The 16,668-nt window shown below is 36.0% G+C and overlaps 1 protein-coding gene across 1 annotated transcript; it reads right to left on the bottom strand.

Annotated features, from left to right (window-relative positions):
- Window positions 1-7,000: 7,000 nt before the first annotated feature.
- On the bottom strand, window positions 7,001-16,419 carry LOC123880105. Its single transcript, XM_045928019.1, has 7 exons — window positions 12,033-16,419; window positions 10,880-11,039; window positions 10,415-10,593; window positions 9,793-9,984; window positions 9,233-9,354; window positions 8,478-8,628; window positions 7,001-7,374 (listed from the first exon to the last, which is right to left on the bottom strand). The coding sequence occupies exons 1-7, from the start codon at window positions 16,349-16,351 to the stop codon at window positions 7,227-7,229; spliced, it is 5,271 nt and encodes a 1,756-aa protein (XP_045783975.1). The 5' UTR covers window positions 16,352-16,419; the 3' UTR covers window positions 7,001-7,226.
- Window positions 16,420-16,668: the final 249 nt, after the last annotated feature.

The raw sequence follows: 16,668 nt of genomic DNA, 5'->3' as shown, positions 1-16,668 counted from the left end.
TTTGACGGATCCTTGAAAATACGAATCGCAAAAATACATCGATGCAAAAACACGAATGAGTGCACAAAAAAGAAGAGTGTATGAAAAAGTAGACTGTAACCATAATAGGTACATAACATATTATGACATACAGTATATTTTCATTTCTTCCCTATTAGCGCAATTTTACGATGCTATTAGTAACAGGTTTCATGCCGGTCAAAAAAAATTGGTCAGTCCTAACTCGGCCGACTCAGTGCAATTCAATACGGGTTTCATTGTATTCAGAACATAACACGAGGAATGTTTAAAGTAACGTTATAAACATTCCTTGCTAGATTCAGGTAAAACACATTCATAATTTCATACCCATATTTTGCCTATGGAATAGGTAGGCTCCCCGTCCGAAGCCGAGGCGGGTCAGCTAGTTATATAAGGTGTGTTGGGGTAAATGTGGATATGGGGTAATTCCGAAAGTTATTTTTTTCTACCAATACTTGCGTTATTCATCATTGTGTATACAGATTGTATCACGCTAGGCTAGACGACAGGCTAGACGACACCTTTATCGCTCTTGACACTCCAGGCGTCACGAGTCACTGGTGTCAAACGCACCTGTATTATGACGATTTTTTTCAAACCAATTGTTTGCAATTACGTGCACTTTTATATTCTTCGTTATAACTTATGACCCCCACATTATTTTTTTGTAATCTTATTAGTAAGATAATTGAACGAAAGTTTGTTTTAACGATAGATACCTAATCGCTTTTTACGTATTCGGTAAAGAGTAATAATGTGTTAGCTCTGTTTTTGTATTGCATTCATAAATACCCCTCTGGGGTAATTCAAAAACATCTATATTATCTTCTATTTAATAAATAAGGTATGGGGTAATTCTGAAATACCAAAGCTATAAATGAACAGTTTAGGGAAACTGCTAGCAAAAGTGACGATATTTTGTTTCAGGGGTATGGACAATCCTAAACATTCAGTCAGAGTGCAATAAAAACAACTTTAGATATAATTTGGAAATACCTCAAGATAGATCGCAACTACTTCAAGGCCAAGAAAAAAATTAATCAGTTTTTAAATGCTAAAATTAAAAAAAAAACTATCTACATTACGAGTATCTCATATTACAATGTTTCTCAAAATATTATATATGTAAAGGTAGGTAAATTATAAATGGACCTTAATAGAAAAAGTGTTTAAATACTTAACCGAAATAAAGACGTCAGATCATCTCATAGAAATTCCTATCATATAGTCAAAAATATGTTAATAATATAATATAAACCCGGGATAGCGCGGGTGACTAGTGCCGGTGTCGTTCACTACAGTTTTCTTAAATCTGGCCAGATGAGCCATGCATGTGGGATGTGGGGTATGATTGTGTAGAGCTCATTGAGTAGAGTACATTGAGAATTTTTTTTTGTCTTACAAATCACACTAATATTATAAAGGAGAAAGTTTGTATGTGTGTGTGTGTGTGTGTGTGTGTGTGTGTATGTGTGTATGTTTGTTACTCCTTCACGCAAACACTACTGGACGGATTGGGCTGAAATTTAGAATGGAGATAGATTATACCCTGGATTAGCACATAGGCTACTTTTTATCTCGGAAAATCAAAGAGTTCCTACGGGAATTTCAAAAAACCTACATCCACGCGAACGAAGTCGCGGGTATGAGCTATTAAGGTAATAAGGTCCTGTCAAAGTTGTTAGCTTTAGATCATTTTGATGGCGGAGGCTATATCAAAAACAAAAAGAGTTAGGAATATAAAATTTCAGTTCATTATGTACCATAAACTGAATTTAAACAACAAATACTGAAAACTACGATTTATAAAATAGTTTGTAGGTAAGCTGTGACCAACACAAATATTAATTGGGTGTTTCTTTTGGCGTTAATTCCGATGTTCTAGCTCGTAATAGATCACGTCATACACCCAAAACATGATTTTCATCATTATGTACGAAACCCTAAAAGAGCGATGCCCAACTCACACTTGACCAGTTTTTATTTCAGACTAGCTGATGCCCGCGACTTCGTCCCCGTGGAATTAGGTTTTTAAAAATCCCGTGGGAACTCTTTGATTTTCTGGGATAAAAAGTAGCCTATGTGCTAATCCAGGATATTATCTATCTCCATTCCTTTCAGCCAAATCCGTTTAGTAGTTTTTGCGTGAAGGAGTAACAAACATACACACACACATACATACACACATACACAAACTTTCGCCTTTTTTAATATTAGTGTGATAACTGTGTATACTAATTCTGTGTTAATTAAACAAAAGGATGCAACGGTCGGATTGTGCATTTTTATCCAAACAAAGGATTAAAAATACACAAACAATTATAGGGATAAAAATTTACACATGGGGTAAAAGTACGCATTCATAAACGCCTTACTAACAAACTATCTACCTATATGTTGCTCAACTAATGATATCTAGTATCTACCAATAAAAATTAAGGATAGGTAAATAAAAACTTGTTTATTAAGAAGAATCAGTACAAACTAAAAAAATTATCATAAAAAGACGACATTTAACAAGAAACAATAAGACTGGCAAGCAATTAGGAACTGAAAAGAGCTATTCGTTGATGCCTACAAAAATCCTTTGCATAATATTAGGTATCGTTTACTCCCCCCTATTCAAGGAGCTTTTTCGCCACATAACTCCTTTACGAGGGTTTTTCTTAGAGGCATTCCTTCACAATCTGAAAAAAATATGTCATGTAATAATCCATTCATATTTGCTAATATTATAAATGTGAAAGTGTGTCTATCTATCTGCTAGCTTTTCACGGCCCAACAGTTTAACCGATTTTAATTAAATTTGGTATAGAATTAGCTTACATCCAGGGGACGGACATACTTTTTAACCCGGAAAATTAAAGAATTCCTAGAGGATTCTCAAAGGTCCATCCGTTCAACCAATTTATATGAAATTTGGTTCTGAAATAGCTAGCGTCCCGGAAATTGATCTTTTTATCTCAGAAAATCAAAGAATTCTCACGAGAATTTTTAAAAACCATAACCCACGCGGACGAACTCGCGGGCATCATCTAATATTACCTATATATAAAGGACATTATTTTTATAACTATCCAGTTGGGTAAAAGTACGCGTGCGCACTATTACCCCGCGTGGCTGATAAAGAAAACAACTGACACCAGTGCGAATTTCAATAGTGTTAGTTTAGTAGGTACGCTATTTTAGAATAAATCAATTAAGCACTGTATAAAATCAATATAACAAACTTACCTTGATAATAATAGGTAAATCACAATGGACATTATAAACTAATTTTCGCCTTAATTTAACATATATGTATTTTATTTACTCATCATGTTGACACAAAATAGCGGCCTAGCATGCGTTCTCGGTATGAGGAACGGCATTCCGAACCAGTGGTAGATGATTTTGACGCTTCAAAAACACTTGTAAAAGTTAATTTGAATAAAAATCTATTCTCTCCTACTCTAAAAGCTATTCTATTCTATTCTCCTGTCGACCAAGCCCATGATTACTGGGAACATCCAATGCATCCTTTTACCTCGAATTACTTACTCTACACACTTTTATTAGTAGGTAGATAGGTCCATTTAGTTGATTCTCGCGTCTTCATCCATGGATTTAGAATTATTGAGGATCCCGTTGATTTTCTCAAAAATTAAAATTATTTTTGTACTTTATAGGTAGAGGGTGCCTACAGAGAACCTTATTGTACAATTTCAAGTTTCTAGTTGTGTGTCCTAGGTAGGTAGACTACCTACGGCTTAGACTAACTTGACTGGCTTGTTTAGTATCACACCTGCTTACGTTTTATACATGGAGACGTAACAAGATATGTCTGTAGGTTTGGGTACAAAATACAAAGGTAAGCTTGATAAGCACTTAGCTAAATCAGATATACTTATTTAGTGATATGTAAATCAGACAGAACCTTTGAATGAAAAAAGAATTACAGATGCGCCTAGTTACCTAAGTAATTGTTGATCCAATCCTCACTAAAACGCAGACCTAATACAGAAAATAGCTAATTGAATACTTATCTACGCCTACCTAAATAATATTCTTATTTGAAAAATTTTAAGAAAGTAGTCAACTCTACATGATCCAATAGGTACCTATCTACCTACATGTTACTTGTCTAGTCAATTTAGTCCAATAAGATTAAAACTGCTAAGAAAAAAAAAGGCATGCCTTCGTTGTAGCCTATCTCCCCGTACAAGTTACAACGCACGATATGCAAGCATTGACCATAGGTCAGGGTCATTAGACCCTACGCTCTGATGACACGGTCTCGGAATTTCATTATTGTTAGAGACAAATCTGACTATTTTATCAAATGTTACAATTTAAAGGACATTTAGAAAGGTAACAAGGTAGTCTTAGTAAATGATTTAATAAATATGTCAAGAGATATTACGGTACTTTTTTTCTCTACCATTAAAGGTCCTACCTACTCATTCATTGGCTGATTATAAAATTCATAAAAACAAACCACCAATTAATAATTAGGTGTTTCAGACACTTTTCATGAGACTAATACTGAAATAAAATTTGTATTCTATTTCAAGTGTTTCATTTCAGAATAATAAACAAGAGTGCACTTCTCAAACATTGCGATCGTTAACATCCCAGTTCAATGACTCTTTGACTGAATAACATCGCAACCGCTAACGCCATCTATTATCGTGATATGAAAACATGAATTTTATTTGAGTGTAAGCTGCTACTCACGTGAAATAGAGGTCTGTCTTAGACAAACTTCCTCATTCCAATAAACTGCACATGCACTCACAATTATTGGAGACATTTGTTGATAAACAATCGGGCACACAAATAGCTAGGACACAATCTTCAACAAGGGCCCGGGACGGACTGCACGGACTGTTCGGGTATCATCACGGTTCACGATCCCTTTCGTGCCTAGGGCCGGCAGAGGCGGCTCCGACATTGGTTGCCGGGCGCACCAATCGCGTCGCGGTGTTCGCTTCATCGCCACTGGTTCCGAGTCCGCGGAAAAAGCGGTGGGGAAAATCGACAAACGAATTCGTTGTCGTAAGCTAGCTCTTCTCTCGCCATTCGTTTTACACATAAATTGGCGGACGAGGCCACACCGCTTTATGTAAAGACACCAATCGGCTGCAACCACTCGGTGGCTGACGATGACATCTCAATACAAAATCAAGCTGATTTGTCATCTGACAAAATTACGAAGCTCCATTCTAACTCGCAAATAGGTAATCACTCAAAGTTCCCAAAGATAACTCGATAAGTAGATAGATATATATCTAGCATATTTTATTATAATCTACTTACTGTAATCAGTTTGGTAAGCTAATAGTCATTAGGAATGAAAGCACGCACTTTTGCTTTATTCAACAAAAACTACTAAGAAGTTATACAAACATGAGTACGTTTAGCAGGCTCTCAAATTATAAACAGTTCTATTACTTCTATAAAATAACTAGATATACCTACCTACTCAACGATTCATTGAAGCAAAAAGATAAAAAAGTCCGATTGCATACTCTTACCGCAGACAGACAACGAGTAGGTACCTAAGTAGCTCTTAATTGTCCACTAACTGTGCCACCTTGGCAGTTGGAAGTTGGCAGGGTAGAATCTATGAAAATCCTTTCTCAGTAGGGGGTATGTTATAACAACGTTGCCCTATCTCCCAAGTTGCAAAGTTAATGAAGAAAACTCAATTTTTCATCCTTTTTTGTATTTATTGAGTAATGAACATAACAAATAAATAAGTAGGTAGGTACCCAACTAACAGATAAGTAGTTAAGAGGGGTTTCTCCGTCACTCGCTTCATACAAACGTAGTTCCAATTTCATTTGAATATTAAGCAACCAAAGTCCATGAAATTTTGCAGACATATTCTAGAAACTAATATCTATGTCTATGGTTTTCCAGATTTCTGTTAAAATATTCGGTTTCAAAGTTACCCGGTCTTAAAAATTTACATACAAATCTTTGAGCCCCTGTAATTTTAAAACTATATATTTTTAGAAAAATCTAAAACACCACAGACACAGATATTAGTTTCTAGAATATATCTGCAAAATTTCATGGACTTTAGTTGCTTAATATTCAAATGGAACTACGATTGTATAAAGCGAGTGACGGAGAGAGCCTTGTTAAGTAACCTAACTAGAAATCAAATTAAATTTTATGACTCCGTCACAATATTTTAAGATACAGTACATAATATAAAATAGGTAGGTACTTAATAATAGTTAATAGGTAAGTACCTACTACTACTTTTCTAAATAATAATGTCCTGAAGACCAAATTTGTGCCACGTGGCTCCGTGGCCGAAATTCTCCACAAAGATTGGTCACCCTGCACGTGTGTGTGCAAACATATGTACACTAGTAGATTCTGAGACTAGCCCTCACTCTCGTAGTCCGAGCGATGGAAGAACCATCTGACACGATCGGGTATAAGCGCAGGACCAACGGCTTTACGTGCTCTGCGAGGTAAGGGACGCCGCCAACTTCCTAACTCCGGGATATATCTATAGTTCACGTAACCTAAGTACTTACTCCTGAGAATTTCTCGACACAATAACCTACTTCAAAAGATCAAATTTTGGCCCGACCCGGGAATCGAACCCAACACCTCATCATCCGAAGTCGAACACGCTTACCACTTGATCAACGAGGCAGTTTAAACGATGAGAGCCTCGCAATTAGGAAGCCGTAGACCACAAACAACAGTCAAGTGCGTGTCAAGTGCGAGTCGACGTCGCACACGAAGGGTTCGGTACCATCGTGCAAGAAATAAGTACTAAACACTTTAATTTTTTTTTTAATTTTCATGACATTTAAAAACAATTATTATCTGTTGTTATAGCGGCAATAGAAATTTTCAGAGAATGTGCATTGTGAAAATTTCAAGTCTCTACTTACCTATTAAGTACAGTTCACGAGATACCTAAGTATAACCTACTCTGTGGTATAACAGCCCGATGACAGATAGACAGACAGACAGATTGACTGGTAGCGGAGGATTAATACCGTTAGTTAGTGCCCGTTAGCACCCTACGGGTCCGTAACTCGGAAAATAACGAACACAGTAGGCATACAAGGAAGTAGGAACGCTATCCGTAGTTTTATCACGGCGCGGTCGTCGTAGAGCTATGCTTGAATACCTGAGTGCCTGAAGATTTAGTTGTAGTCAAAATTGAATATTTCAGTAGCTCTGCTCTTGTCCTAGTCTTCATCATAACAAACACACTTCATTTTCCTCCGCTCTGCTTTTGTCACAGCATCATCCGTTATCTTGTCTACCTCCCACCAGATTGCTCCGCCGAGAACATTCTTGAAGTACGGTGGAACGCTTCCCTCACGCAGGAGATATCTTTAAAAGGACATACTTATTATGTAACTAATTTAAATTAACTAGGTACCTACTAAAAAACCTCCCCGATATGCGGAATTTATAACTCTACTAGCTGATACCCGCGACTTTGTTCGCGTGGATGTAGGTTTTTTAAAATTTCCGTGGGAACTCTTTGATTTTCCGGGATAAAAAGTAGCCTATGTGCTAATCCAGGGTATAATCTATCTCCATTCTAAATTTCAGCCCAATACGTCCAGTAGTTTTTGCGTGAAGGAGTAACAAACATACACACACACACACACACACACACACACACACACACACACACACACACACACACACACACACACACACACACACACACACACACACATACAAACTTTCTCCTTTATAATATTAGTGTGATATACACAATTTGAACTAACCACAGTTTGAATAATTGGTTTTCAGCTCTCAAATAAATACGATTTTCTTACACATTCGCACTTCTGAACCCTGAAGATGCCTGAAGCCTCGTGCCTATAGTATAAAGTACCTAAGTATAGCTTCGAAGTTTTGGGGCAATTCTCAGTTCACTTCCTAGAATAGGTACTCTACCTACCAAGATGTTTTGACACAGGTATCGACCAGGTAGATAAGTAAGAAAGTATGAGCTCATAGGATGACCTCATACTCACTGGGAGCGATGTAAATAACACCAGACCTGTTTTCAACGACCATGCAACGGACGATTTTGATGAAACTAATGCGCCAGCGAGGCGATCCTCTAAGTACGTAACACTTGGTCCTTACATTGCTACTTCATAGAGTGATATGAAACTAATTTTTGTTGAAAACCTTCAATAGTTTAGAAATAGTGCGAATCAACCCGCAGGTCTTTAGATCGAAGCTAGAAGAAGTTAGAAGTCATTAAACTAATATCTACCTTAGTGCCTAATGCCTGCTCTTTACTCGCGTGGGAATCGCGGGCGACGCGAAAGCTCACAGACTTTCGGACTGAAAGCTCTACCACTCGCTTTCTACACGTAAGTTTGTATTGGCACCAAAACATTGCACGGTTGCACGAAATTGGTTAGCTAATTGCTTAGATGTAAGTAAGTCTATTAACAATGGAAACTAACTGATAGAATTGCTTTTCCTTCGACTCCTCGGCGCGTCGCCGCCAGTACCGCTTTAAGTTGTCGCTGATATGTGCAGCCGACTCTACTTCCTTCACTAGATCCGTTTGGACCTCGTCAAACATTCTTAGATCAAACTGCGGTTCGGCGGCGTCTAAGTCGAAATCAAAATTTTAAAATCTTAGGTATTAGTTATTATTTATTGGCTATCATTTTGGACTCAGTCGGATTCAATACGTAAGACAGGCGTCACCAGTCTAGACTAGTAATTGGCAAGCATAATTCCATGCGGGGATATTCTGTTTGACGTTTTGTCTGTGGGTAAGTATTTAATTATCTATTCTATACCATGGTTGTAGAAATTAGGAAGCAATACATAACTCTTATTTCCAAGTGACAACTCGAATTACTCCAGTTTTCCGCCGCGCTGCTGGCCGGCTTGGCGTTGGCTTTTGTTTTTAGTCGCAATAAGAGCGGTGGTGACTGGCGATCTTATACTTAGATACTTACCTAACTCGCCTGTTTTTAGAGTTCCGTTCCTATCATATGTAAGGACTTTACTTGTACATTCTAAAACAGGTTTATATTTATTTTTAAAAATATATTCCAAAATGTACAAAAAATACCCGAATACGGAACCCTCGGTGCGCGAGTCTGAATCGCACGTGGCCGGTTTTTTATACCTGAGTAGGTTCCTACCAGGAAGGTTGCGGTGGTGAATCGTGGCATAGTGGATCATTAGATAATACAAGCTCTACCTTCTTCCATTTCTCCTTCCAAAGATAAATCTTCCGGTAACGGACTAGGGGAGGTAGTAATGTTTGGTTTCGCCCTGGTCTGGACATCTTCTGCCAGGCGGTTCTTGAGATCTGAATATACCCTATTAAAAAAAAAAAATTGGAAAGGGTTGTGGGCAATTTGGTCTGCCTTTAATTTCTGCATTCCTGTGGGTTATTTCTCGCTGTAAGAAATACTTACCTAAGCTGGTAAGTACAAGCTACTTTTTACTTGACCTTTAATTTCCATCATGCAAAGTTAGTATAGCCATGTCAATTATTAAGATTAGTTCAGCAGTTGAAACGTAAAAAATAATAAATAGATCGACAAAAAGACATTGGAAGTGATTCTAATGGACTGCATGTGCATGTAACACACGCCGTCGACTGAGTCGCCGCGCCGGGAACTAGTCGACCGTGCGTAATGGGACTTTTTTGTATGTAAGTAAGTATAGAATACAAAGCAGTGAACAAGAACCCACTAATAAAATAAAGAAGAGAGATCATCAATAATAATATTGTCTCGTTACCAGTCCTCTTACCTATGAGCAAGAGCCTGCAATATCTCGTCTGCCTTTCTTTCGTCTTCTGGCCTCGGATCGTGGATGGGCTCATGTAAAATATTGTCACTGTTAGACTCCATGAGATGTCGGTAGCGAAATATTGCATTCAAAAGTTCCTTGGCACCTTTTAGCTCTTCTCTTTGGGTCTCTCGCCATTGCTGTTCCAGAGTGCTGTTAAAGGTGTATTGTATAATAACCATAAGTAGGTGGTAGGTGCCGTGCCTACATGCAGGTGCATGAGGGCAGGGAAGTACATCGTTCAGGAAGAGCCCAATGCGTCGCGCGAGAGAGGCACCGGCGCACGTTCGTCAGAGTTCCCGGAGCTTCTCAATATGTGCAGAGGAGGCCACCGAGGGGGTTTTAGTGGGTAGAAATTCCACATAACCCGAGCGCATATCTGAAGAAGATTTCCCCCTCGAAAAAAAGGTGGTAGGTAGTATATTTTAAAAATTATAGCCGAATAAGCAATAAGTAGCTTACACATGAATATGACGTTAGATCTAGGACTGTGTATATCTAAACGGGACCATTTACCTCAGCCACAGTCTTGGCAGATCTTGGCAGACAAATCAAAATAACAACAGAGACATGGGAAACCTACCGCAATATAAAAGCTCTTGGTAGTCTCTCTGGCAAAACATTATCTGGTTTCATTGGTTTGGGTTGAAAACGTTTATAAGGGCGCATCCAGGGATAGAAACCTTTATCAGATTCCTTTTTCAAATCCTTATAAGTCAAATACTTGGGTTTATCAGATAATTTCGAATCCATCAGCCACTTCTGTCGTGATATTAAAAATAGACAGGTTAGGACAATCTACATACTTATTCTACTTAGTAGGTAGGTAAGTATAAAGATTATAAATACTTAATAATACAAAACAATACAAGTGAAATCAGCTTAATTAAATAGATAATTATTATGCTTAAATTGTGACGCATAATACCTATTACTAAGAAGGCTCTAATTCATAGGTAGGTACCTACCCCAACTAAGTAGTTTTTGATGTACCTAGTTACCATAAAATCCTAGAGAGGTAATTAGTAAAAATATTTTAATATTCTACCTCTGATTCGTTCAGCTGCATAGGACTTAGGATCGACCAAAGGGTGCGGTGGTCTCCGAATGTATCGTATTGATTAATGGAACACCACGGTTGCCAACGACAAGCTTGCTTATATTGTTCAATAATATCCCGATGTACCAATTCTGAGCATGTTAAGTCCCTAAATGGAATATTTATGTACTTGCAAGTGTAAATTAAAAATTTATAACACCCCCGACATTGTGGTTACAGTAACTAGAAAAGAGCTGATGACTTTCAAACGGCTGAACCGATTTTCTTGAATTATAGCTAAGAACACTCTCGATAAAGCCAGCCACCTTTCAACAAAAAAAAAACTAAATTAAAATCGGATCATTAGTTTAGGAGCTACGATGATACAGACAGATACACAGATATACACGTCAAACTTATAACACCCCTCTTTTTGGGTCGGGGGTTAAAAATGATTTTATGTAGATGCAAGACAAAAAAAACGGTCAAATGCGAGTCGGACCTCGCTCATCATATTTTGGGTGTATGAAATATTATTTCTTTTCCGAGCTAAAACATATATTATATGGCTAAAAAATTGCAATAAACCGTGAAAGAAAACCCCAAAAAATTTCGTTTGTTTTGTCACAGCTTACAAACTATTTTAGAAATAGTTGTTTTCAGTATTTTTTGTTTAAATACAGTAGGTATATGGTACATAATATACCAAAATTTTATATTCCTTACTAGTTTAGTTTTTAAATAGCCCCCGTCACAAAAATGGTCTAAAACTAATAGCTTTGACGGCTCCCCATTACCTTATTTTTGAGATAAAAAAATTAAAAATGTATTCGCACTCTACTCAATGAGCTCTAAACAATGCTAGAGTAAGAAAAAATATTTTTTTTCGGCTCCGTTTTCATGTATGGTCCCTCAAAAATAATTTAATTGAATTTTTAATTCAATGTTTAGTTTTGGGTTAACACCCCACACTAAATACCAAAATTTTAGGTTTGTAACTAACTCATTTTGTCTACGAGCTAGAGACCTGTTGTCACAGGTTGTTGCTTTCGGACAGACAGACGGACGGACCGACAGACAGAGAGCATAGTGACATTGATAGGGCTCCGTTTTTATCCTATACCTTACTTAATTACAAAACCATTGATAAAATCAAAATTACCGTGCAACGATAAAAAATTTGAGGGATTTCGCCTCATTCGTCTGGTTGCATTGAGCGTGTGTTGATGTACAGCTCTCTAAATTATTTTCATTCTGGTTTTGTTCCTTGTAGTTAGGTACCTCTTCTGAATAAATCGAGTCTTCACTGTGGATTATTTGATCAAAAAAGTTGTCATTTATTATTTTAATGTTACCTTCTTCGTTAACTGTTATATTTTTGTTAAAAGAATCTTTCATCGTTAACCAATTCCTTTGAATTTTAGTTACGCTGTTCGGTTCTTCAGATTTGATTTTAAGTTCACAAGTTGTAAAAGACTTACATTCAGCGCAAGCTTCATAATTAATGTTTAAATTTTCTCCATTAAACTTTGCAGAAGTCGAACTGTCTAGTGAGAATTCATAATTATTGTTCTTGTCAAAGGTCACACACGTCTTATTAGGTGATTCAATGGCTATTATTTCTTTAGATTTATCAATCGTAACTGTCGTGAAATTAGGATGTTCAATGGTGAAAATAACATGAATATAAATATAGCCATCCATCCGTTGTTCTTCATTATCTATTTGTTCAGACCTTATTTTACTTGATCCTACACTAGTTTCACTATTACTGTTTGTATAAGGATAACTTTTTTGTGACATAGACTCTTTTGATTTAATTGCTTCGGTATCTCTATCGAAGGCAAACATAGATTTATACTGTATTTCTTCCTCAGTCCATTCAGGAAAGATTTCTTGATCATCAATTATAAACCAAGTTAAAATTCTCGTTTTATTCGGGAACGTTACTATTTGCACTCCATCCTTATTTAATAAAACGGTAGTCCCGTCCATGCGTTTAGAAAATATTTCCCCGAGACAATAATCTGTTGCGGTTTTTACGAGCAATGGTTCTAGATCAATATATTCATCATTAATACATTTTTGTCTTAAACCATTTGTTTCAACCGTTTCGAATTCTTCTATGACTAACTTATATTCTGTTGGCTTTGAATCAATTTCCCTTTCCCCTTCAGTTAAACCGTTCTTAGATGATTTGGAAGATGCTTTGTTAAGTTTATCCTTACCTTTTCCCTTTTCTTTTCCTTTCTTACCTTTATCAGAACTAGCAACACTAGGAATATCTTCCAAAACTTCATCAGTAACAATTTCTTTTCTACACTTAGTTATAGTGACACAAGCAGCATTTGGCTGCAATATACTTATGTCACCGTTTCTTTTAAAAATTATGACTTCTGCGTTCAAAGTAATACACCTCATTTCTTCATCGATGTTCGATAGAGGAGAAATATAATATTGCTTTATGTGTGAAAGATTAGGTGAATTATCTTCATAAATACTCTCTGTTATGTGACCGTTAGGCCACGTAACATAGAGTGAATGATATGACATACTTTCAAATATTTGTGGTAATAGAATACTTTCATCATGTGATGGAGATTTTGCAGAGCTTTCTTTGTCTTTATGCTTACCGTTTCCTAAAGAAGTGTGAGCTAAAGGTATAGGAATTTGGTATCTTTGCTTTTTTACATACATAATTACTTGATCTTTACTTTTGATTCGAAATGACTCACAGGTGTCAATTATTTCAGGTTTAATACATTCCCCTATGGCTTTATGCATCCAAAACTCAATCTGTCCATTACCTAGGACTATGTTCAATGTTACATATTCTAAATTCATAGGAATTATTAATAAATAAAAACTGAAAATTCGAGAGCCATCCTTGGAGAAATAGCTATTATCTTTTCCAAAAACTTCGACTCTTCTGTCACCTAAATCATAACCAGTGAATGGTTTTTTAGGAGATTGAGATTTTAAGTCACGATGAATAATTAGCTTAGGAGTAGCAGTAGCTGGTGATTTTGATTTTTTGGTACTTTTGGTGGTTGTACCAGCTACAGAAATTGGGGATGTTTTTTTTGATGTAAATGTTTCAATTTCTGTATTTTCGGGACTAGTTATTTCGAGGTTTGCAATTTCTTCATATTTTAAGGAACCATCCATTAACAATTCCATTTCCACATCAGTATCGGTCAAACAAGCTTTGGAGGCTAATTGATCTTTGAGATCTTTGTATTCTGACTGAGATCTTATTATTACATTTTTATCGTAGATTTTTTCTTCTTCTTTAATCCAATCGTAATGTTCTTCTAATACATAGTCAAAGAAGTCTTGTAAACACAAAGGTGTTGGAAGATGACATCGCCATTCTTCTCTAGCTACTCCATCATTATCATGACTATTGTAGAACATCATTATAAAACAATCTGTTACTTCGCAATACTTATAATCAATGCAATTAAATTGGTTATAAGCATCAAGAATTATTTGAAAAGCACGTATGCCAGTGAAATCCTCAAAATACTCAAAATCATCAATCATGTGCCTTATTGGGTTCTCATCAACAATTTCAGCAGCCGATACTAGTTCGCTTATATCAGGGCAATCAAAAAGAAATTTAATTCGGGAGATTTCATCTTCTTCATCAAAAGATTTATATGATTCCTCACTTTTAATCATTGACGGGAAAGAAGGTGAAGCAGAACTGGCACATTTGTAAGTAGACTTAGATAGAGGTTCAGCTAAAACACTTCTTTTTAAATATTTTTTTTTGAATTCTGATACTGTTGAAGGTAATAAGTGATCTTTTTTTAGTGAGCTTCTATTATTATAAATTTTTCGACAAGCCAAAATATGTATTAATCGATTTAATTCTGCAGTTTCAACATCAGTTCGATCGAAACATGAAAGCAACACATTTACGTGAAAATTTACTTTTGCCTCTATGTCGTCTGTAGGTTTATTTCTATTGATCCATAATTTATTAAAAGGCATACCCAGCAACATATTCCAAATAATGTTGTCTAAGTTTATATTACCGAGATGAAATGTGCTATATTTGCAGAAATTACCGTAATTTATAATAATTGGATTTTTATGATTTTCATACTCATCCCCGTAAGTAAAACGATAATGCTTTTTTCGAGAATCGATTTGACAAAGTTCGTTTATAATTTGATTAACAAGAGTTTCGGACTGTTGTAGCTTATCTTTAACTTTTGTAGTTGGTTCAGTTGGAGTCAAAGTGATTGCTGTTGCCGAAGATGACGTTCTACTATTTTCATCAAAGTTTTGACTTTCCGATACAGTGTGAAGAATACTATCTAGAACTAAGTAGTTTGTTACCGATTCAGTAGGTACGCCATCTATATGTTTAAAGTACATACGTATATAGTGATTATCCTTATGTTCTTCAGGTATATTACTTATATCCATATTTTCTAAATAATGAATATGTTGCCGGCTAAGGTCTTGAAGGTCGTACATTAAGAAACATATTTCATCATATATTTTTTCAGGGCTACCTGATAAATTATCGGCGTTCCAATACGGAGGTGAAAAAACAACAAAGGCCGTGTTTTTTAAAATATCTGCGCTATCTTTGTTCAACCGCAACATTTGCAAATCTTCCCAAAATTTAAGTGACGTTTCAGCAAGTAATTCCATTTGGTTTTGTCCCCTTTTAGTAGTTCGAATCAAACTTGATGGCACTGTGGTTGTTGCAGGATCGATACGAATTTGAACCACAGCTGTTAAGGGTATTCCAATTTTTACAAGACAGCCAGCTAAATTTGGATCCAAAAATCCAGTAATTGCCACATATAAATTGGGACCATCTGTCGGATAGTCATCGATGTAAACTTTATCCCTCCATTCCTCACCTCGCACTCTGAGTAATGTACTATATTTTTTATTCTCATCCTCGACATGTGCTGTAGCAGGTTCTACTTCTCCTTTTTTACCTTTTTGAGGTGGAAGTGGTTCTGGAGTATCTGGTTTTACATTTACCGTTCCTCTAACTTCCGCTATGTCAATCATTGTTGCCGATTCTCTTTTCATTCCGTCTCTCACTTTTAGTTTTTGTTGCATAATATACAGGTATTCAACTTTCATTTTTATAATTAGATGTTTAATAAGAAGTGCCAATAAGTCGGGAGGAATATCTTTCTTTTCTTTGAGATAAATTTGACCTTCTTCAAATACTCGTAGATTATCATCTTTTACTTTTTTTTCACCACCTAACTGATTAACCATGAATATTGTTTCAGTTTTACAAATATTTTTAATGACAAATCTTTTCTCTTCTGCTGCATAACTTTCAAACTTTTCTAAATAAATGCGATCCTGATCACTGCCCGCTGTTTCTATAAGAACTACTTTCACTTTCCATGATTCATCATCTAAACGTGCTTGTTCTATGGATTTCCTCCAGTAAGTTTCAGAATCTATAGCTTCCTTACCTTTATTAGGACCCATGAGAGTTCATCAATCATCGAATCAATTTTCAATAAAATTAATTGTTTATTATAAGTATAAATAAATAATCAATGATTACGTATTTATGTCTTTGATTTGATATTTACCATAGATAAAAGATCAATACACGCACATTACACCATCAATAAACGTAGTCTTTACACGTAGTGGTTATATTCATGGACGTAATATTCTCGTTAGGCCAATTTCACCAACATTCTGTTGGTAGCTACTTATAAATAAATCAATAAATAAATAAATAAACATGGAAGTCGTAGATTGCTCTCATATAATTTGTAATATCACTAAGATATAAT

Source organism: Maniola jurtina, chromosome Z (assembly GCF_905333055.1).
Source record: "Maniola jurtina chromosome Z, ilManJurt1.1, whole genome shotgun sequence".
Classification (NCBI taxonomy): domain Eukaryota; kingdom Metazoa; phylum Arthropoda; class Insecta; order Lepidoptera; family Nymphalidae; genus Maniola; species Maniola jurtina.
Note: the sequence above shows the minus strand (reverse complement) of the source record. Positions and strands in the feature narration are given on the sequence as shown.

What these genes read in the sequence shown, in the direction of transcription:
- LOC123880105 (XM_045928019.1), bottom strand. Translation starts at nt 16,351, where the DNA reads ATGGGTCCTAATAAAGGTAAGGAAGCTATAGATTCTGAAACTTACTGG. An exon ending in TGCAGCTGAACGAATCAGAG is followed by an intron (nt 10,594 to 10,879) that starts GTAGAATATTAA and finishes ATATCACGACAG; the next exon opens with AAGTGGCTGATGGATTCGAA. An exon ending in GGAAGGAGAAATGGAAGAAG is followed by an intron (nt 8,629 to 9,232) that starts GTAGAGCTTGTA and finishes ATTTCGACTTAG; the next exon opens with ACGCCGCCGAACCGCAGTTT.